At 50.9% G+C, this 19,331-nt stretch overlaps 3 protein-coding genes across 15 annotated transcripts; 2 read left to right on the top strand and 1 right to left on the bottom strand.

Annotated features, from left to right (window-relative positions):
* The first annotated feature begins 187 nt into the window (after nucleotides 1-187).
* Nucleotides 188-12,028, top strand: LOC144036892 (protein disulfide-isomerase A3-like). Of its 9 annotated transcripts, none has more exons than XM_077547839.1 (13): nucleotides 188-284; nucleotides 334-396; nucleotides 8,913-8,991; nucleotides 9,092-9,209; nucleotides 9,293-9,400; nucleotides 9,493-9,826; nucleotides 10,439-10,564; nucleotides 10,662-10,844; nucleotides 10,912-11,020; nucleotides 11,121-11,249; nucleotides 11,410-11,489; nucleotides 11,564-11,621; nucleotides 11,700-12,028. In XM_077547839.1, exons 5-13 carry the CDS (start codon nucleotides 9,310-9,312, stop codon nucleotides 11,775-11,777), a joined length of 1,188 nt encoding a protein of 395 aa, XP_077403965.1. In that variant the 5' UTR covers nucleotides 188-284; nucleotides 334-396; nucleotides 8,913-8,991; nucleotides 9,092-9,209; nucleotides 9,293-9,309; the 3' UTR covers nucleotides 11,778-12,028. The 9 variants fall into 9 exon arrangements, with proteins under 9 accessions (XP_077403965.1, XP_077403964.1, XP_077403963.1 ...); XM_077547835.1 differs by lacking the exons at nucleotides 188-284; nucleotides 334-396 and adding an exon at nucleotides 8,345-8,539 and having other exon boundaries at nucleotides 9,493-9,622; nucleotides 9,713-9,826; XM_077547838.1 differs by having other exon boundaries at nucleotides 213-396.
* On the bottom strand, nucleotides 924-8,632 carry gon4la (gon-4 like a). Of its 5 annotated transcripts, none has more exons than XM_077547826.1 (21): nucleotides 8,557-8,632; nucleotides 6,873-7,040; nucleotides 6,601-6,794; nucleotides 6,362-6,436; nucleotides 6,247-6,297; nucleotides 5,425-5,478; nucleotides 5,265-5,360; nucleotides 5,097-5,189; nucleotides 4,897-5,034; nucleotides 4,617-4,827; nucleotides 4,438-4,539; nucleotides 4,321-4,361; nucleotides 3,624-3,905; nucleotides 3,133-3,219; nucleotides 2,580-2,775; nucleotides 2,360-2,510; nucleotides 2,138-2,285; nucleotides 1,949-2,065; nucleotides 1,423-1,874; nucleotides 1,241-1,343; nucleotides 924-1,178 (listed from the first exon to the last, which is right to left on the bottom strand). In XM_077547826.1, exons 2-21 carry the CDS (start codon nucleotides 7,033-7,035, stop codon nucleotides 1,071-1,073), a joined length of 2,862 nt encoding a protein of 953 aa, XP_077403952.1. In that variant the 5' UTR covers nucleotides 7,036-7,040; nucleotides 8,557-8,632; the 3' UTR covers nucleotides 924-1,070. The 5 variants fall into 5 exon arrangements, with proteins under 5 accessions (XP_077403952.1, XP_077403951.1, XP_077403953.1 ...); XM_077547825.1 differs by lacking the exon at nucleotides 8,557-8,632 and adding an exon at nucleotides 7,725-7,854; XM_077547827.1 differs by lacking the exons at nucleotides 924-1,178; nucleotides 1,241-1,343; nucleotides 8,557-8,632 and adding an exon at nucleotides 7,725-7,854 and having other exon boundaries at nucleotides 1,484-1,798; nucleotides 2,166-2,285.
* Nucleotides 12,029-12,753: 725 nt separating the features above from the next.
* Nucleotides 12,754-19,280, top strand: cct3 (chaperonin containing TCP1, subunit 3 (gamma)). Its single transcript, XM_077548876.1, has 14 exons — nucleotides 12,754-12,911; nucleotides 14,143-14,204; nucleotides 14,303-14,353; nucleotides 14,433-14,495; nucleotides 14,558-14,654; nucleotides 15,225-15,342; nucleotides 15,424-15,610; nucleotides 15,685-15,834; nucleotides 17,142-17,274; nucleotides 17,344-17,425; nucleotides 17,487-17,667; nucleotides 17,742-17,987; nucleotides 18,941-19,072; nucleotides 19,152-19,280. The coding sequence occupies exons 1-14, from the start codon at nucleotides 12,884-12,886 to the stop codon at nucleotides 19,242-19,244; spliced, it is 1,623 nt and encodes a 540-aa protein (XP_077405002.1). The 5' UTR covers nucleotides 12,754-12,883; the 3' UTR covers nucleotides 19,245-19,280.
* Nucleotides 19,281-19,331: the final 51 nt, after the last annotated feature.

Genomic DNA, 19,331 nt, shown 5'->3' with positions numbered 1-19,331 from the left:
GTTTCTAGTGATGTGGCTGGCGTGAGGTGTTGCTTGATGACGACGACGCCGACGAGCTCATTTTCCACACACGAGCTTGCAAGAACAACTTCACGGACTTGCATTTGGACAAGCGACACTCTTGCAGTGCTGACGACAGACCAGCGGGCGGCGCTAGCGTGCAACAAGCAGAAGAATCGGACGGCGGACTGACGTCACGTCCTCCTGCCCGGAGCTGGTTCGGAGACAGGTGTGCGCGAGGTGATTGATCCAACAGGTGCGCCAAGATGGCGACAGACATTCAAGTGAGTGAGTTGTTGCCGCCCAATCGTATCTTCTCTTTTGTTGTTGCAGGGTGGAGAAGGAAACACGTGACAGAAGAAGTTGAACGTGGACAATCACAACAGTTGTCGAAAGGTAAGACTCAGAATCAACAAGAGGCACAAAACTCAGGCGTTTCGGTCTCTCGCTTAATGTCACCTGGTGATCGCGCCACCCATCGTTCGTTCATTCATTTGAATTTGAGAGAGTTGAGGGCGTGATAAAATGTCTTCTTCCTTCTGGGGGGCGTTTAGTTGTGTTGTTTGGTGAGCCGCGAAAAAGGTGCGAGGCCACTGGATTGATTGATTGACTTTGTAAACAAGTTGTGCTTGAGCGGAAACATTTGGAGTGTTAAATGGTTTTTGTGTGACAATGTGGAATCTTCTGTGGCCATTCAAAGGAATGCAAAAAGTCAACATGCATCAAATATTGACAAAAGTATGTTGATTTGTTTTTTTACTTGAGCTTGAAATCATTTGAAAAAGTTCACGCATGAAGTGCAAGTAGAAATATTTATAACCCCCAAAAATGTTGGTCCATGACTTTGTGAATCCTAATGAGATGAGAATTTGGTTATGAAGCAAAAGAAGGAACACAACCGGACCACCCTAAAGACACTCGTGTTGATTGTTTCAAACTTTATTTACAACGCCGACGATCATTTCAGCACATCAGCATCAAAAGATGTTTTCTTCATTTCATTCAATGTGAATTAGAATTTAAAACGGATGTGATGACATCAAGCAGTCACATCTCAGAGTTTCTTTAGCTCACGGGATCGGGTCCGGGTCCGGGTCCGGGTCTGGGCCCGAGGGGCAGGATGCGGACGTCGTGGCCGTGTGGAAAAGGCCGAGGAGGTCCCGGAATCGAAGGCTCACCTGGAAAGAAGTGGCGTTTACGTCGGCACCCGGCCATATACGCATGCCCCGCCCCCTCTCACCTGCCGGGCGCTTTTGCTTCCCAGCTGGGCGGAGACTCGCTTGAACGTTTTCTGATTGGCTCCATGCTGCTGACAGGCGGTCAGGATGAGCCGGTCGGCTTCTCTGAGACCGCACAAGAAGTGAACAAGATGAAACAGGCGGCCAGCCGCGACGTGCCGCCACGTGGGGGGCGGGGCCTCACCGCGTCCACGCCACCATCTTTTCTCCGTTCACGCCCACCGAGACGTTTTTAGCGGAAACAGCCGGCGTCGCATCCTGATGGCCGCGCGCGTCACTTCCTGTTTTTCTGGGCTGACTCGTCACCGGAGAGCATGCGTGCGATTCCCGTGGTGGGCGGGGCTCATCTTCCCTCCCGTCCGCGGATACCTCGGCCACAGGACAGGAAATGCCACTATCTTCCGGCATCTTGGCCACGCCCACATCTATAGCAGGAAGCACCGCTGAGGGGGCGGGGCCAGGAGTGGCCGAGGGGAGGCACTCGGTTTGCCGGACGAAGCCCTTGCGGCGAAAGTTCAGGTTGGGCGGGAGGCGTGGCGGGTAGCGCGAGGAGGCGGAGCCTAGTGCAGTCGTCAGATCGGAGGAGTCACATGGGGGGGCGGGGCTAACGGCCTTTGAGATGGCAGGGAGACTTCTCTGGGGGGGTGGGGCCACACAATATTGAGGTGTGAGCGTGCACGTGTGTGCGTGTGTGTGCGTGTGTGTCTCACCAGCAGCCACAGAGGCATGAGACGCACATCTCGTTCCACTGGGGGGCGCTGCTCCCATGCAGAAACACGATCGCACGCCAGTGGCATGTGAGGAACAACGCGCTCGTACCGGAATGCCTACACACACACACACACACACACACACACCTTCAAGCACATGTAGTGCACGTTTGCGTGTGTGTGCGTTACCTTGACAATATTGTGGGGCGTTCCCGACCTGCAGCACTGCAAAATCCTGCGTCGCACCTGAACGACACTTTTGGCCAGCAACAAGTCACACAGCAGCCGAGCGGGGTCGCGCGAACCCTCCAAGTTCTGCAGGCCCAACACCAGCAGACTGCGCACACGCACACACAATTTGATCAATCAGAAAAATCCAGCCCGTGTGTGACCAAACGTGTGCGTGCGCACCAGTTTTCTGCTGCAGTGAAGGCGGCCGTCCTGCGGGGGCAGTAGAGATCCGGGTCCAGGCTGACGGACGGCAGAAGTTGCGGGTAGAGAAAGACGGGACGCGTGGCGAAGATCCACGCCAGCTCGGCGGGCATCACTGGGAAGCGGCGCACTGGTGACACGCACACACATTTGCGTGTCACACGCGTGTCACACAACACCAACGGCGAAAGTGACCCACCTTGTCCGCGTGCGTCAGGCGTGTGTTTGAGGTGCACGCGGGACACGGGTCGGTCCCGCAGCTCATCCAGAAGCTTCAGCGCCCCCTGCAGGTTGGAGGCTCTGAAAGCGCTGCGACGTTCCGACGACATCGCCGGCACGCCTCCTTGCGACGACATCATCAGCTCGCCACGCTGCGCCAACACGTCGAGCTCAAACTGACACACGGGGGGGGGGGGGGGGCGTCACCAAAAGTCACCTTTTCACTAAAGAGGACCAAAACCGCCAACATTAAAAATCAATTAAAGTGAATATAAAAACGGATATTAAAAAAATTATTATTCGAAAATTTCATGCAGAAAAATACATGGAAACAAAATATCAAAATATCCCTAAAATGTCATTTTTGAATCCTATTTGTATTTATTTAATTTTGTCAGTTTTGGTCCTCCATAGGTGACGTCGTCACATCTGCCCTGGCTTTGGGACGCGTTCCCGCCACATCCGTCATCACCGGGCGGGACTTTTAACCTTTGGAAAGGTTTCCAAAATGGCCGCGTTTGCTTGTTACGTACCAGGAAGTGCCGCGTGATCTCCGCCTCACCGCGAAGTTCTTCCACGGCTGATGTGAGAAGGTGAATCTGAAGCAGTAGCTGCACATGCTGCGCACACGCACACGCACGCGCACGCACGCGTCAGCCATTGATTAATTTTACAATCGAGTCATGAGTTCATGAAATCAATTTCTGTGAGGTGCAGTTCTTGTTTTCGTCCACTCGGGGTCGCCATGCTCACATTCTACTGTAGCATCTGTGGTTTTGAGTGTGTGTGGCCGTAAAAGGGGCCTGGCTTGGTGAGTGACGTGGGTGTCAGCCAATGAGTGTAGCGGTTAGCTTGCTAACATGTACGACGCGACATGCTCAGTTGTGATCTTGGGCAGTTCGGGTGTGAACTGACGAGTTTGTTTTGCTTTCAGCCGTGGGCGTGTCTCCCACTGCAGTGGACTTCCTCCATCAATCTGGATGTTGGTGCGTGCGTGCGTGCGTGCGTGCGTGCGTGCGTGTACCTGCTGCATTTGCTGCGTGAGTGCGCTCCTGTGTTGCGCGTTGGGCCTTAGCACGTGCGCGCCGTCTTGTTGAACGTTCCTCATGTGGTCCAGATGTTGCTTGACCGTGTGGCGCTCTCCCATTGGCTGCTGGTTGGCCGGCTCGCCGCCGCACGTGTCGTGGGGCGGCTGACACGCCCGTGCGCCAACACGCCGCTCACGTGCACGCGCGTCCTCCTGCCACTCCTCCTCATCTTCGTGGCCTTCATCGTCCACTTCCTGGCCCGTCAGGTCCTCTTTCAACTAACACACACACATCATCAGGGGAGTCCAACTCGTTCGAATTCTCAAGCCACTTGAGCCGGATCAGGAGGCCCGTCGCCTAACATGCTATAGATAACCACAGGTTGAAATATTTTGGGGGTAATATTCTGAAAAGATTGACATTTCTTATGATCTTGTCGCAGATGAATCTGTTGTTTTGTTTTCAAAGGAGTACAAAAGCTTTGCGTCAACTCTCAGCCAAATGTCATCCAAGTGGTTTAGTGCGCCCTCCAGTGGACAAAATCAACATCGGCTTATTGGAACGAAAGACTGCGGTTTGTGTTTGGTCCTCACGGGCCAAATTGGACTCCTTGGTGGGCCACTATTGGCCAGCGCGCCGTATCTTTCACAACCCCCCGCTGATCGAGATGCTGTGTGTGTGCGTGTTTCTCACCGTTTCAAAAAGTTCCTCCATCAGCTCGTTCACTTCCTTTTCTGTAGAACAACACCAGCATGATGACATTGCGCCGTGCGTGTGCGCGCGCACATGTGCGTGCGTGTGTGTACTGACTGGTGATGCGTACAGCCTTGTCGTCACGGTAATCCTCCTGATCCGGTTCATCGATGTCAGCCAGGAAGTTGTACTCTGGATCGTCTTCATCATCGCACTCCTCTGCACGCACACACAAGGCAAGTTGGGAATGTGTGTGCGTGCTTGGAAATGTGCGGTGTTGTGTTGCGACTTGTCACCGTCGTTGTCCATGTCAGAGGTCATGAGGCCTCTCAACCAATCCGTCCAGTCGCTGTCCTCGTGGGCGGGGCCGCAGTCGTACATGTCGGGTGTGATGTCAGGAGCTCGGAGCTCCGCCTCCAGCTGTCCCAGCGGGACGTCCCGAAGAGGACGCTTTGAGCGCGTGCGGTACGCCATCAAGCCCCCCTCGCCGCCGCCGTCCTCCAGAGGCTGCCGACGCATTCGCGGCACGTTAGCGTTAGCGTCCATCGGCGAGCGCTAATGAAGTTGAGCCGGCACCTGGTAGGGTTCCATGCAGACGGCCAGCTCCGCCTCCACCGCGTGCAGCTTCTCCAGGAAGTTGTCCGTTTGTGCAGACGGAGGCGGAGCTTTGGGAGGAGGGGGCGGACCCATAGAGACAGACTCCGCCCTGGAGGTCTGAGGGTGACAGGAAGGGCAGCGTGCAACGTGTGGCGCACACAAACCTTGCTGTGCTTTACCTTGGCGCCGGCAACATGGCGGCTGGCGTCGGCGTGCAGTCCGCATCGTCCGGGCGACGCCGCCGCGTTTTCAAAATCGCTCTCCTGCAACGTCTGCCGCATCAAAGTGGCGTTAGCGACCTCACCGACACATCATCTGCTCGGCGGCCAATCGGACGACGGCCTCACGTCTTCCGCCGTCTCGTCCTCGTCCTCGTCGTCGGGACGGTACTCTTCATCGGAGGAGTCTTCCTCGGCGAGGGGGATGTCCACAAACTGATGAACCTGAAGACACAAACGCAACTTGTTCGCCCCCGTCCACCGACAAGCGGCAACTTTGACCTTTGACCTTGTCGCCGTCTCGCTTCTTCTTGATGGGAGAGATGTTCCACGCTGGGATCACCTGACAGGAAGTGATGTCATTAGCAAGGAAGAGGCCAGCATATGCAAATGGCTTTTGCAGCGATGACGAAGGGTTTACAAGCGCAAAGATGACGTGAAAACGCTTGTTGCGTTTGTCGACGTTGCTATTTATTATTATTTATTTAACCTGGGAAGGCAATTGGAAATAGTTTCTTAGTTGCAATCTAATTGCAGACAGGAGGAGAAAATACCAAAAAGGAAAAAGATGTACACCAAACTCCTCCTCATCTTTTAAACTGGATCATTTTATGTTTTTATCGGCTGTTAAACATGACCAGGATGTGTTTTGCGGTCTGGAACCAAAAACCGGCAATTGTCAGCATAATCCACGATCATCGTTTCTACAGACATTATTGTTGGCTCATTAATCAAATGACTTCTTTTTTTTGCAAACTGCGTCCTCCTGAAATGCACCAAAATAAAAATGTCTAATCTATGAACGGCAAATGAAAACTGTCCGGCCACGTATGGCGGCGAGCGGCACAAGTGCGCCACAATCAGCCGTCGCCGTAAATCCAGATTGCAAATTGGTCTCCTGCGATTGCCTTCCGCATTCTTGACCTTGTTCATCGTTTTTTGTTTCTTTTAGCCTTAGCGTCAACGACAGAGAAACTGCTATGAATCGGGGAGCAGGAAACCAGAGAAGGATGTTCGTGATCGATCACTCCGATGGATTCCAAATGTCCTTCACTCCTCTTCAATCACAACACAGACAATTTGGGTGACAAAAAGAGTGAGCAAGTCTCACCACGCCTTTCTCCACAACTTCCTTCAGCTTGGATCGGGTCATCTTGGGCTCCTGAGGAACCAATCAATCAATCACGTCATCCATCACGAACCCGTCCGAGGTTACGGCAACTCACAAACGGCGGCACGGCTTCCGTCTCGTTGATGGCGGCTTTCATCATGGCCACCACGTGCTCGTTGGTGATCACTTCCTGCGGGGGCAAAGGTCGGCGTCAAGACAAGGTCGGCGCCAAGACAAGGTCGGCGCCAAGACAAGGTCGGCGCCAAGACAAGGTCGGCGTCAAGACAAGGTCGGCGTCAAGACAAGGTCGGCGCACGCGCCGCCAGTCGCACGCGCCGCCAGTCGCACACTCACGTGGATGATGTTGCGCACGTTGACGCTGGTCAGCTTGTGCTGCTTGGACTTGCTCTCCAGTGATTGGTCGAGCTGCGTGTCAATTTGCAGGCCTTCTCCCGGCCGCTCTTCTTGGTCACCTTTCTCCTCATCCTCCTCTTCCGTCTGCCTCTTGCGCCTCCTCCTCATCGTTCTCCTCCCACCGCCCTCGCCGTCTTGACACACACAGAGGCGGCCAATCAGATGCCGGGATGCCGTCACCATGGCGACCGCCGTGTGTGTGCGTGAGTTACCTGTGGTGATGATGAGCTTGGCGTCCGCGTCGTCATCGTCATCGTCATCGTCTTCGGGGGAGGGCGAGGGAAGCTCGCATGATTCCGCTTTCAGACGTTTGCAGGCGGACTTCATGATGGATCCACAATGACCTCTGAACTTTGGGGGACTCCAAAAGCCCATTCATTCTATGCAAACATTCAGAGATCCATTTTACACGTCAAATGCGCTCGTTTGTATGTCAATTCTTAAGCATCACAACGTTCACTAACTAGCCGCTCTATTTCAATGTTTAGCCAAATTGCAGAATGAGACGCACATCAAGTTTTACTTTCAACATTTATGCTGCATTCGAGGACTGTGGGGAGTCGGACTTTTGCGACCTCGTACCAGGAAGTGTGCACGGGAAAGCCCCTTTGAACATCCCAACTGCCCTGTCAGGGAAAAATGACCCCGACTTCAATCTGACGTCACTTGACAAGGGCGACCCCCATGGAGAGACAGACAGCGAATGGCAAAACATATTTTTACAAGACTTATACAGATACTTATTTGTCTACATTTATTGCTACTTTGAGTTATTAGTTCACGTCACAGAACGTGATTTGGAATGACTGCGCTAACCGAAACAATAATCAATTTATCAGAATCAAAATGTTTACATTTGCCTCGAACGCTTTGAGGTCGGAATGCGAGTGCGACAATGCGAGCGGGATAATTGCGACTTCCCAGCTTCCTCGAATGCAGCATTGACTTGACATTTAGCTTGTTTCGCTTCTTCTGTCATTTAGCATGCATTTAGAACGGGAGCTAACGTGCTAAGAGAGTCACGACGTCGCCGGTGTTTTCATTCAAGTAGCGAAAAGACAAACCCAAAGATCAGAAAGTCATCTTCGATTTAATCTTCTTCAACTTGGTATCGTTCGTTCCAAGCAAGCGTTTTGCGCCCCCTTTCTTCTTCGATATGTTTTGAAAGAATCTTCTTCGTCTCCTCGTTCTCCGATTACAGTACTGCCATCCAGTGGAATTCCGGCACACGACAGCTTGTGCTTACCTTGGTCGTTAAAAAGACGTTTAAAAAACTCAATTTCAACTGAGTCGTGGAAGCATTAACTTAGCGAAAATCACCAAACGTCACACTTGTGTACCATTAATAAGGTATCATAATATATAGTCGGGAAGTGGTTTCGCCATTTACAGACTTCAAAATAAAAGTAAGCGACGAGGACTTAACCACGAAGGTTTCTATACTCTACCAATTAGTCTTTTGTATTCCACTATTTTATTTTTGGCCTAAAAAATGCGTAATTGTGACGTAATTTGACAGTAAATTCGTCATAGACTTTTAATGTATCGCTTTGATTGTGAATGCAGTTTCCGGAAACACAATTGAATGTTTTAGCCTTTTTGGCGCGTCTCATGCGCCTGAACGTTGCTTGCAATCGGCCAATAATTGAGGAAAACAAAAAAGAAAGACGCTTCTCTAGCCCGTCGAGTGCCATCGCCGTTTTCTGGTTTATTTGGCGTTGGTCATGGCTGCTGCACGAGGCGTCGTCACGTTTCTGCTCTTGTGCATTTTTCCGGCGACCCGGTCGTCGCGCAATGACGTGCTCGTGCTCGGGGACGCCGACTTCGACTACCTGGCAACCGAGCACGACACCATGCTCGTCAAATTCTACGCGCCCTGGTAACGCGCGGACTGACCTCCTGCGCCCATCCGGTCACTCTTGCCGCTGCTGCCTTCATAGTCTCCTTCCTTCCTTCCTTCCTTCCATCATCCCTCCCTCTCACCCTCTCACCCGACCATCCTATCTTCAAGCCTCATATCCTCCATTCGTCCTTCTCTCTGTTCTTCCTCCCACACTGGCTCGCCTCCTGAATTCCTACCTTCTTTCTGTCCTTCTTTCCTCCCTTTCTCTGCTTTCCTTTATGCCTCCCTTCTTTTCCCAGCTACCTTCTTTGGTGCCATCCTTAACGTCTTCTTACCTCCATTCCTTCCTTTCCTACTTCCTCGTTTGTGTCCTCCTTTCATTTTTTTTTTACTACCTTCCTTCCTTCAGGTGTGGCCACTGTAAGAAGTTAGCTCCAGAGTTTGAGAAAGCAGCCAGCAAACTGAAGGGAACTGTGCAGCTAGCAAAGGTAGCATAGTGTGTGTGTGCGCGCGTGCATGCGTGCGTGTGTGTTTACGCATGCATGGCAGCCGTTATCTGACATTTGTACGTGCATGTGTGTGCATCAGGTAGACTGCACAGCTCAGGTAGACACGTGCAGTCGCTTTGGCGTGACAGGATATCCGGCACTGAAGATCTTCAGGAACGGGAGAGATTCCGCTTCTTATGATGGTCCTCGCTCTGCCGGTAAAACATGCTCTCACACACACACACACACACAGAATGAGGTGCTGATGTTGTGGATGTGCGTGCGTATGTGTGTGTGTCAGAGGGGATCTTTGAGTACATGATGAAGCAGACGGGTCCGGACTCTGTGAGGTTGGTGGCCGAAGAAGACCTGCAGACCTTCGTCCATCACTGCGACGCTTCCATTGTCGGTACGAACGCGTCACGACGAACCCCCGACTTCCAACTCGAGCCCCTTTGACCTCCTCACTTTGCGATGACTGGAGTGCTGGTGCCGTGCCAGGTGTGTTTTCAGACCAGGAAAGTCCCGGTCTGGCTGACTTTGTGAAAGCGGCGGCACTTTTGAGAGATCAGTTCCGATTTGCTCACACCACACAAATGAAGCTGTCCGCCCCCTACGGTCTGCAAACAGAGTTAGTCGTTCTCGACTCGTACTCCAAATCTTCCACGCCGTCATGGTCAGAAGTCCAGTTCCACTCTTTGCGTGTGTGTTTGCGTTTCAGAGGCGTCCTATTGTTTCGACCTCCCCGATTGGCCAATCAGTTTGAGGACAGCGTTGTTGTCTTCCGAGATTTGGTGACTATCCCGTCTCTGAGACGCTTCATCCGAGACCACATGTAAGTGTGTGCGGGGCTGGCCCAGTCCAGAAAAAAACATCAATGATTATTTTGCTTGATATTGAAATCACCATGAATAAAATTGAGTCATGATTTGAACACTTAGTACTACTCCAAACTCCCCTCTTCCTTGAAAACTCAACTTGAAGAACAACCAGAAAATAAATGAGTCACAGGGTAAAATAAGAATATTGTAATTAATGGCAAGAATAAAAAATGAATAGCAATAAGTGGCAATTGAGTGCCATCCCCCCCAGACCTTGATTTCCTGCAGAGGCCTCCTTTTTTTGGTCAGTGGGACGCAGATCTGACTCTCATCATGTTTTCTTTCTATAAATACAATGAAAACAGCACAGGCAGCCCAAATGGAGCCCTGCGGAACACCATCCGACAGTGAGGCCCAGCGGGACTCTGAGCAACCGAGGCTAACACCAAAACTTGTCACTCTAGAGCGCTACAACTCATTCTCACCTGGTGCTGCAAACAAGCCAACAGAATATTTGGCTCCATCGTGTCATTAGCCAGCAGATGTCGTTCAAAACTCACAACTGGCTGACTGCGTGCTACTGTGCCGCATCTTCAAACCTGCATGATGTGTGCGTTTGTGTCTAGATTTGGACTTTGTCCTCACATGACCTTGGAGAGCAAAGACCGTCTGAGGGTTCGTGACCTCTTGACTGCATTTTACAACCTGGACTACAAACACAACGTCCAAGGATCCAACTACTGGAGGAACAGGTGACACGCACGCACGCACGCACGCACGCACACGTACTGGACAGTAGTCATGACAACCCCCGCCGACTTCCCGTCCATGCGTATGTGCCGTTGTCAGGGTGATGAAGGTGGCGTCCAAGTACGCGGGGCGGGGTCTCTTCTTCTCAGTAGCCAATCAGAAAGACTTCCGGGCCGAGCTGGAGGACGAGTTTGGCGTGGGGACGTCCGACGGCGGAGACGTTCCCCTGGTGACGATCCGCACCAAAGCGGGTCACAAGTACGCCATGAGGGAGGAGTTCACGTAGGTAGCGCGCTAACATGCTAACGAGGGCAGGGTCACGTGACCTGATGACACGTGCGTCTTCCAGGAGGGACGGCGCCTCGCTGGAGAGGTTTCTGGACCAGTACTTTGCCGGGCGGCTCAAGCGCTACATCAAGTCCGAGCCGATCCCGGACAGAAACGCCGGCGCTGTACAGGTGAGTGACTAGCGGCGGCGGCGGCTCGTGACTAGCGGCGGCGGCTCGTGACTAGCGGCGGCAGGAAGTGACATCATGGAGGGGCGTGTGCCACACGCAGGTGGTGGTGGCCGAGTCGTTCGACGCCGTCGTTAACCAGCCCGACAAAGACGTCCTGATTCAGTTCTACTCGCCGTCCTGTCCGCACTGCAAGAAGCTGGCACCGGTTTACACCGCGTTGGCTGAGACGGTACATTTCATCTTCATCTTCATCTTCATCACTTAAGCGCATACACTGAACGCCCACAATAGGTGAAAATCCGTCATGCTATCACACTTAGCCTGTTAGCTTCCGCTCGGCAATATTGTTTAGCTTTGTTAGCGTTAGCAACGAGTCATCTTCCTGTCAGCTATCTGCAGACGCAAACGTGATCATCGCCAAAATAAACGCCGTGGATAACGACGTGCCACCCAGCTACGACGTCCAAGGGTGAGTTCCCGCGACACGTGCGCCGCACACACCTCAACACGTGCACTAGATTGATTGACGCTTTGGCTTCTCAGCTACCCGACCATCTACTTGGCGCCCGCTGGCAGGAAGGACGAGCCCGTTCGATACCAGGTGTGCTCACAGGCTTTGATTTTGCTCCTTTGCTAGCCACGGGAAGCGTGCGTGACCTCCACCTGTCGTCCATTGCAGGGCGGGCGAGAACTCGGAGACTTCCTGCGCTTCCTGCGACGCCAGGCCGGCCAACGCCACGTCAAACAGGAACTCTGACTGCCGTCGGCTGCTACCCACACACGTCCCTTTATTTATTTCTTTGCTTGCTTCTTTATTTATTTCTACCCTTTGGAACGCCATGATTTCTATACATTTATTTATTGATTGATTGGTCGATTTGTCACCTTTGAAAAGGCTTGATTTTCATATATGCATTGATTGATTTGTATGTTGATTGTATTTATTTGTATGCTTGATTATATCTGATCTTTTTATTTATTTATTTTTTTAAAGGAAATCCAATTTGTCATTGTGGTCATGTTTTTTCCCTCCTTTTTTTTGTATGTTTTGTAGAGTAATGAAACATTGAGTCAAGTCTCACAATCACTACAGAAGCGCATTGCTGCCACACCAGAAAGAAAAAAATCATTGTCATAACGTGAACAATTTCACATTTTAACATGAAATTGTTGACGTTATAATGTGATTAGTTTCACTATTATTATTTTTACAATAATACGCTATAGAATTGCAGCATGGTTACAGCTTGTGACTTTTACTTGTAAGATGGAAAAAAGACTCCGCCAGTGACTTACGATACGATACGATATACTTTTATTTTCCCCGTGGGGAACTTTTTCCTGGACTCCGTCCAGCTGCAGTTTACAGTAAGGAAAAAACAACAGAATAGAAAGAGATGAAATTAAAATTAAATAAATAAGAAGTGCAGCAATAAGTAGAAATCACTCAAGTAAAAATATCCATGACGTAAATATGAATAATGATGATAAATGGACATCGTATTGATAGCATATGTTTTAGGATTGACAAAACAAAAGGTAAACTTCATGAAAATCGGTTGCGAAATGGGAAAGTTACGACTTTTAATTTGAATATTGTCCCTCCCAACATGGCCGCCGCGATGACACGCTAGCGGTTAGCCGGTCTGTCTTAAAATGCGTTGTCACGAGGCGGGAAAGTAGGCGTTGCTTGGTGGTACCCCGATTGACTCTATTGGTGGAGATGGCTGTCGCTTACACTTGTTCCTCCCATGCTACAAACCCCTCCCACTTGTGGAGTCCTGGAAGCTTCGAGTCGCGTGGAGCTGGTCTACTCTGCGCTCTTACCACTTCTTCTTCTTCCGGCCTTCTTCGCCTTTTAAGATGTTCGGCCAGCAGGTTCTCGTGCTCAGTGAGTAGACGCCTCATGGCACCGCTTCCCCTGTCTTAAAAAGTCGTTCAAGGCGTCCGCTAACACCGAGTGGCCCCCCCCGGCTGGCCACACAAAAGCGCCCTGGCACGTGCAAAGCAAGGCGACCGAGCGAGCTAACTGCTAGCCGCGTTAGCATGCGCCGATGCTACCAAAGGTGGCGATAAATGTTTAGCGGTCGGCCTGGCACTTGCGTCCATTTCAGCGTGGCTTCTTTTGTGTCGTCGACATTGAGCCGCTTCTTGGCCGAACAAATGAAGCGGTCAAGCCACACCCTCGCTCGCTGTCATCCCAACGTGTTAGCTTCTGCTAACCATTAGCATGTTCGGCTATTGTCTGCGTCATTAGCGCGTATTGGCTTCAATTCCACACACACATTTTAGTGCACTTCCTCGTCACTTGTCCATTTTGTCAAACTGTTGAAATGTGCAGTGAGTATAATATATCACAACGCGTCTTGAAAAGTAGTGAACAATGATGATCAGTGGCTATCAAATAAAGTTTTACACATTAAAATCACGATATAGGTCGTTTCTAGGGGTATTAAAAAAAATCGATTGGCAATATATCGCGATATTGCAGCGCGCAATTCTCGAATCGATTCGACATGCGGCCGAATCGATTTTTAAACTTTTTTTTTATTTTTTTATGGGAATACACAACAAAACGTCTTACTTAGGGTTAGGGTTCACACATTAAGCATGGAAGAATGTTCTATTAATGGAACATTAAGCCTTAATATTTTATTTCAGTGCTGTTCAAACATGAAACAGACTGTAATCTGTTTGTTAAATGCAGTGGCTCAGTTATAAGCCAGAATTTACAGATAAATACATTTTCATACAAATCTTGCAGTGTACATGGACAAGTTTACTGATTAGTATTTTCTAAATTTGAGTAAAAAAAATTGAAATGATCAATTTATAGATTTGTATCGGGATTAATCGGTATCGGATCGCCAGGTACTAGACAATTCACACCCCCTTGTAGTTTACTTCATTATTTGATAATAGAAGAACATTTGATACATTTGGTAGCTTTATTTGAGAATTGTGTATCAAGCTCAGCCGGTAATCGTAGACACTAATCAGTAGCCAAGACACAGCCGTCCGTTTTTCCAAAAAGGTGGTTCTAGGCCAGGGGTGGGCAAACTCGCCCCTGCTCTAGGCTGTATGTGTAAAGATGTGACTCAAATGACTTGACTTGTCCTCAGACCAGAACGTGAAGCGAGAATCGGGGCGTAAAGTCCAGACAGGAAACATCAACGCAGCCAAGGTAAGTTTTTGTTTGTTTTGAGTCTTTTTGTTTTTGTTTTTGTTTTTGCGCGTCCGAGCTTTGTCATGCAACTTGATGAACGTCACGTGTCCTCGCAGACCATCGCTGATGTCATCAGGACGTGTCTGGGCCCGCGGGCCATGATGAAGGTGAGCCACCTGCTGAGCGCTTGTCAGCGGCGCTAATGCTAGCGGCGCTAATGTCGGCGGCGTGCGTTTGCGTTTGCAGATGCTGCTGGACCCCACCGGTGGAATCGTCATGACCAACGACGGAAACGCTATCCTGCGAGAGGTGAGCCCTCCTACAGGTCGACGCGTGTAGTGCGTCTATTGACCACGTCTCCATGGCGACAGATCCAGGTGCAGCATCCCGCGGCTAAGTCCATGATTGAGATCAGTCGCACGCAGGATGAAGAAGTGGGAGATGGAACCACGTCTGTCATCATCTTGGGTGAGGATCTGATGTGAATTTACTTGCAATTCTTCGTTGTCAGTCGCAGTGCCCCGTCACTGGTGAGCTTTTTTTTTTTTTTTTTTTTTTTTTTAAAGATCTGTGGGCTACTTGTGTTGTCCTTGGGGCTAACTAGCACCCACTTGTGACATGTTTTTTGGGGGGGGGGACAATGCACATAAGTCGATCTAGTAAAAAGTCATCCATGTAAGTCTAAATCGCTTTGGTCTCACTATCCTCTCTGGGTGTAACTCATCGCCCTTCCCCTCTCTGCTCAGCCGAGGAGGCAACTTCAAAAAGGTGTCTTGTTTTGGCAACTCTGCAAGCAGTCAAGTTAAATACAACTGAATTGGACAAAGAATAAACAAAATGAAAAATGGCTTAAAGAAAACATTTAGAGAGTGCAACCTTCATTTAGTTTGTTTTGAATGTTGTACATTTTGAATTTGGTGAAGGAAGGGAAGCCACGGGCGGCGCTACTCGGACGCCATCTTGACGCTGGCTTGCCTAGTTTGTTGGAATGTGTGGAAACCTCTTGTCTGACTGCCTGCGTTTGTGCGTGCGTTGAAGCTGGCGAGATGCTGTCGGTGGCGGAGCAGTTCCTGGAGCAGCAGATGCATCCCACCGTCGTCATCGGCGCCTACAGGAGAGCCCTGGAGGACATGTTGGAAACCTTGAAGGAGATCAGGTAGACGCACGCACACGCACGGCAAGGTCGGCTGGGCTCTGCTTCTCTGCTGACAAGTTGACCTCTGCCCCCGGCCGGCAGCGTGCCCGTGGACACGTCGGATCGCGCCTCCATGCTGAAGATCGTCCACTCGGCCATCAACACCAAAGCTCTGAGCCGCTGGTCCGAGCTGGCGTGCGGCATGGCGCTGGATGCCGTGGTTACCGTGGAGATGGACGACAACGGACGCAAGGAGATCGACATCAAGAAGTACGCCAAAGTGGAGAAGGTACGCAGACCCGCACGCCGGCCAGCTAGCATGCGCGTTAGTCCCGCCCACGCACCCACCGTGTCTTGGTGCAGGTTCCGGGCGGCTTCATCGAGGACTCGTGCGTGCTGAGGGGCGTGATGGTCAACAAGGACGTGACGCACCCGCGCATGCGCCGCCTCATCAAAGAGCCGCGCATCGTCCTGCTCGACTGCTCGCTGGAGTACAAGAAGGGCGAGAGCCAGGTGAGCCGGCCGCCGTCGTTAGGACTGGCCCGTCGCAAGATGGCCGCAAATCGGGCCTGATGGCGTCATTTTACAATCGGCTTGAAAATGGACCCGTTGCTTGATTTGTTAACTAAATTGAGTTGCGTAGTGAAGTTGGGGAACGATGAGGCCGCAAACGCACATCCACGCCAGTGCTCGGATTTCACCCGACAACCACATTCCAGCTGCAGCTTTGGGAGGCTTGTTGGACACAAACCTTTTGTTGCGGCAATCCAAAGAAATTGCCACAAATTTGCCAGACGTGAGACGAGTCCTGGAATGGCCGCTGCTCGACAAATCCTTCCTGGCACTTGGCAACTTTGACGTCGACATTTAGTTAGTTTTTTAGGCACACTGTAGCCCGTTTCAACGTATCCTCCCAAGTTTCTTAGCGTTCAGGCCGTTGGTCCAGACCACGGCGCGCTTTCGGACCTTGAAAGCGCTGACTTTTGAAAGCGGGCTCCAGAGTGGGCAGATTTCAAAACGCGTCCGTCCGGACGCCATATGCAGGCTTTCGCCTCCAGCGATGACGCAACGGAGCGCTCTTGTACTTGAATCGGCCGCCATTCTTTCTTTTCTTCCTTCCACATGATTTGCAAGCCCATTTAAAGGCTGAGGAAAACCTCGGCAGCAGTTTTGTGTTAACGAGATGACAAGGTTCAACTTTGTCAGGAACTTAGTTTGTTTTCTTTTCTTTCTGCCATCAAAATTGAAAGAAACACAAGTTTCATGTTTTGAAATCAATTGTTGCAATAAATGGACTTTATATAAAGCAACTTTCAGACATAAAAATGTAGCATGTTGGACTATTCAAGACAATATATTTTGTGTATCAGGTCAGATCAAATCAAGGGAGTTGGAACCGGACACGGCTACTGCGGAAAAAAGCAAAAAATGGCCTTTGTTTGTTAGGGCTTGTTGTTTTCCTTTATTGCGACGGTTAACAGAGGATGACGTCGTCGGACTCGATGAGCCGTTTTCAGCAGTCAAAAGTTCATATTTTGTGCACAATTCATTGGATAACTTTTCATGTGCCACTTGCTGTCACCTGTGCTGAGGAAGCAGGTAACCGCCAATCACGGCCCCCCTGTTTTCTGCGCCATGATTGGTCGTTACCTGCTTCCTCAGCACAGGTGAGGTCGTCTTCAGTCGACAGCAAGTGGAAAAAAGACTTTTTGAAGGGATTTGTTGTTTTTGAAAACCCCCAAATTCTTCCTGTTGAAAATGGCAGAAGGAATCAAGTATCGCTTTACGATTGATTGATTGATTGATGATTGATTGTGTAGACGGACATCGAGATCAGCAAGGAGGAGGACTTTGCGAGGATCCTGCAGATGGAGGAGGAGCACATCCAGCAAATGTGCGAGGACATCATCCGAGTCAAACCCGACCTGGTTTTCACCGAGAAAGGAATCTCAGGTGGGTGCGCACGCGCAGCCGCCGACCTCAACTTGCAGGGGTTGTGACCTTGTGGCTCCGCCCCCTCAGACCTGGCTCAGCACTACCTGGTGAAGGCCAACATCACCGCCATTCGCCGCGTCAGGAAGACGGACAACAACCGCATCGCCAGGTAGCGTTAGCATTAGCGTTAGCGTGACGTCAGGCGCCTCAGCGTTGCCGTGTCTCCTCAGGGCGTGCGGCGCGCGCATCGTCAGCCGCACCGACGAGCTGCGCGAGGACGACGTGGGCACGGGAGCGGGTCTCTTCGAGGTCAAGAAGATCGGCGACGAGTACTTCACCTTCATCACCGAGTGCAAGGAACCCAAAGCCTGCACCATCCTGCTCCGAGGAGCCAGCAAGGAGATTCTGGCGGTGAGCTCCGCCCCCTCGCCGTCCCCTCAACCTCGCCGCCGTCCTGAGTCATTTTCCCGCCTGTGTGTGCGCAGGAGGTGGAGCGCAACCTTCAGGACGCCATGCAGGTTTGCCGTAACGTGATGCTGGAGCCCTCGCTGCTGCCCGGGGGCGGCGCCGTGGAGATGGCCGTCTCCAAGCGTCTGATGGAGCGTTCCCGCGCGCTGGTGGGCGTGGAGCAGTGGCCGTACCGCGCCGTGGCTCAAGCCCTGGAGGTCATCCCGCGCACGCTCATCCAGAACTGCGGCGCCTCCACCATTCGTGTGCTCACCTCGCTCAGGGTACGTACGTGCGCGCCGAAAGACAACCAAACTTGATTAATGTTGCACGTTCACAACAGCCGCAGCTGTAGACAAAGCGACGAACACTTACGCAAACAAAATGGTGTCGGCACTTCCACCTTGACTCGCAAAATGGAGACGCTCGCTCAGCTGCCCAAATACTTTGAAATCGCGTCACTGGCACAAAGATGGTCCCTAGTACTGTCATGTCTTTTCCTCAAACGTTCAAGAAATGAACAAAAGATAGGAAAAAATGATAAATACATTTATAAATGATGACAAATCCAAGATCGTTAAAAGTCAACGGCAACATAATGCTGCCGTCGCCGTCTGTCCGAGTCCAAACAGGAAGTCTCTTTTTTTTTTTCAGAAAAATTGTTGAAACAATTACTTATTTATTTTTTACAGAAAACCATAACGGTTTATATGCAAATTAGAGGAGTGGATTTTTCACTCCTTTCTGATCCTACGCCCACAGAACAATTTTATTAATTTTTTTTAAATCCTGTCCCAGACCTGGACAAAGTCGTCAGCAAAACGGTGTCTGTCTGTGACGGACAGTCCGTCAGTACGTCCACCTCTGCACTTAAGTTTGCAAAAGATGCTGCTGACTCTGAACTCTTTGCATCTTTTTTTCTCTTTTCAAATGAAAAGAAAAATGCGTGAAGTTGTTTTGAAATTTTGAGAAAATAAGCGATTCCTACAATGAATATCGGCCCCAACTGTCGGTGGTCTGCCTCCTTGACTACCAATAATCGGCATCAACATGAAAAACTGCTCTAGGAGGCTTGAATTTCCTCTCGGTCTGCATAAGAAACGAGGAAGTGGCCGTCAGTTGGGAAAATCATTTTCCAAGCACCAAACTTTTTATGCTAAAAAAACTCTCAAAGTTAGTAGCGGATATTTTCTGATGGATTTTCTTGACATTTGACGTGCGTTTTGCCGACTTGCAGGCCAAGCACACGGCGCCGGACGGCGCCTCGTGGGGCGTGGACGGCGAGACGGGTTGTCTGTGCGACATGACGGTCGTTGGCATCTGCGAGCCGCTGGCCGTCAAGGCGCAGACGTACAAGACGGCCGTGGAGGTGAGACCCCGCCCCGCCCCACCCGAGCCGCGCCGCTGGGTTGCCCGCCTGCCGCCATTCTCACCTGCTTTCTTTGCAGACGGCCATCTTGTTGCTGCGCATCGACGACATCGTGTCGGGTCACAAGAAGAAAGACAAGGAGCAGGCCATGGGAGGACCCGGCGCCGAGTAAATTCAAGCAAGCCCTCAATAAAGTTCCAAATCCAAACCTGCCTTTGTTTGTTTCAACCGCCGTTTTGCTGCGAAATGAACAATCGCA

Source organism: Vanacampus margaritifer, chromosome 17 (assembly GCF_051991255.1).
Source record: "Vanacampus margaritifer isolate UIUO_Vmar chromosome 17, RoL_Vmar_1.0, whole genome shotgun sequence".
NCBI classification, from domain to species: domain Eukaryota; kingdom Metazoa; phylum Chordata; class Actinopteri; order Syngnathiformes; family Syngnathidae; genus Vanacampus; species Vanacampus margaritifer.
Note: the sequence above shows the minus strand (reverse complement) of the source record. Positions and strands in the feature narration are given on the sequence as shown.

Excerpts from the sequence above, each read along its gene's own strand:
- LOC144036892 (XM_077547830.1), top strand. The coding sequence starts at position 8,455 with ATGACGTGCTCGTGCTCGGGGACGCCGACTTCGACTACCTGGCAACCG. Across the intron at positions 8,992-9,091 it reads GAACTGTGCAGCTAGCAAAG|GTAGACTGCACAGCTCAGGT; the intron begins GTAGCATAGTGT and ends TGTGTGCATCAG. Across the intron at positions 11,021-11,120 it reads GAAACGCCGGCGCTGTACAG|GTGGTGGTGGCCGAGTCGTT; the intron begins GTGAGTGACTAG and ends TGCCACACGCAG.
- cct3 (XM_077548876.1), top strand. The coding sequence starts at position 12,884 with ATGTTCGGCCAGCAGGTTCTCGTGCTCA. Across the intron at positions 15,611-15,684 it reads AGTACGCCAAAGTGGAGAAG|GTTCCGGGCGGCTTCATCGA; the intron begins GTACGCAGACCC and ends GTCTTGGTGCAG. Across the intron at positions 17,275-17,343 it reads CACCGAGAAAGGAATCTCAG|ACCTGGCTCAGCACTACCTG; the intron begins GTGGGTGCGCAC and ends CCGCCCCCTCAG.
- gon4la (XM_077547826.1), bottom strand. The coding sequence starts at position 7,035 with ATGGGCTTTTGGAGTCCCCCAAAGTTCAGAGGTCATTGTGGATCCATC. Across the intron at positions 6,795-6,872 it reads CAAGCTCATCATCACCACAG|ACGGCGAGGGCGGTGGGAGG; the intron begins GTAACTCACGCA and ends GTGTGTGTCAAG. Across the intron at positions 5,190-5,264 it reads AGGACGAGACGGCGGAAGAC|ACGTTGCAGGAGAGCGATTT; the intron begins GTGAGGCCGTCG and ends TTGATGCGGCAG.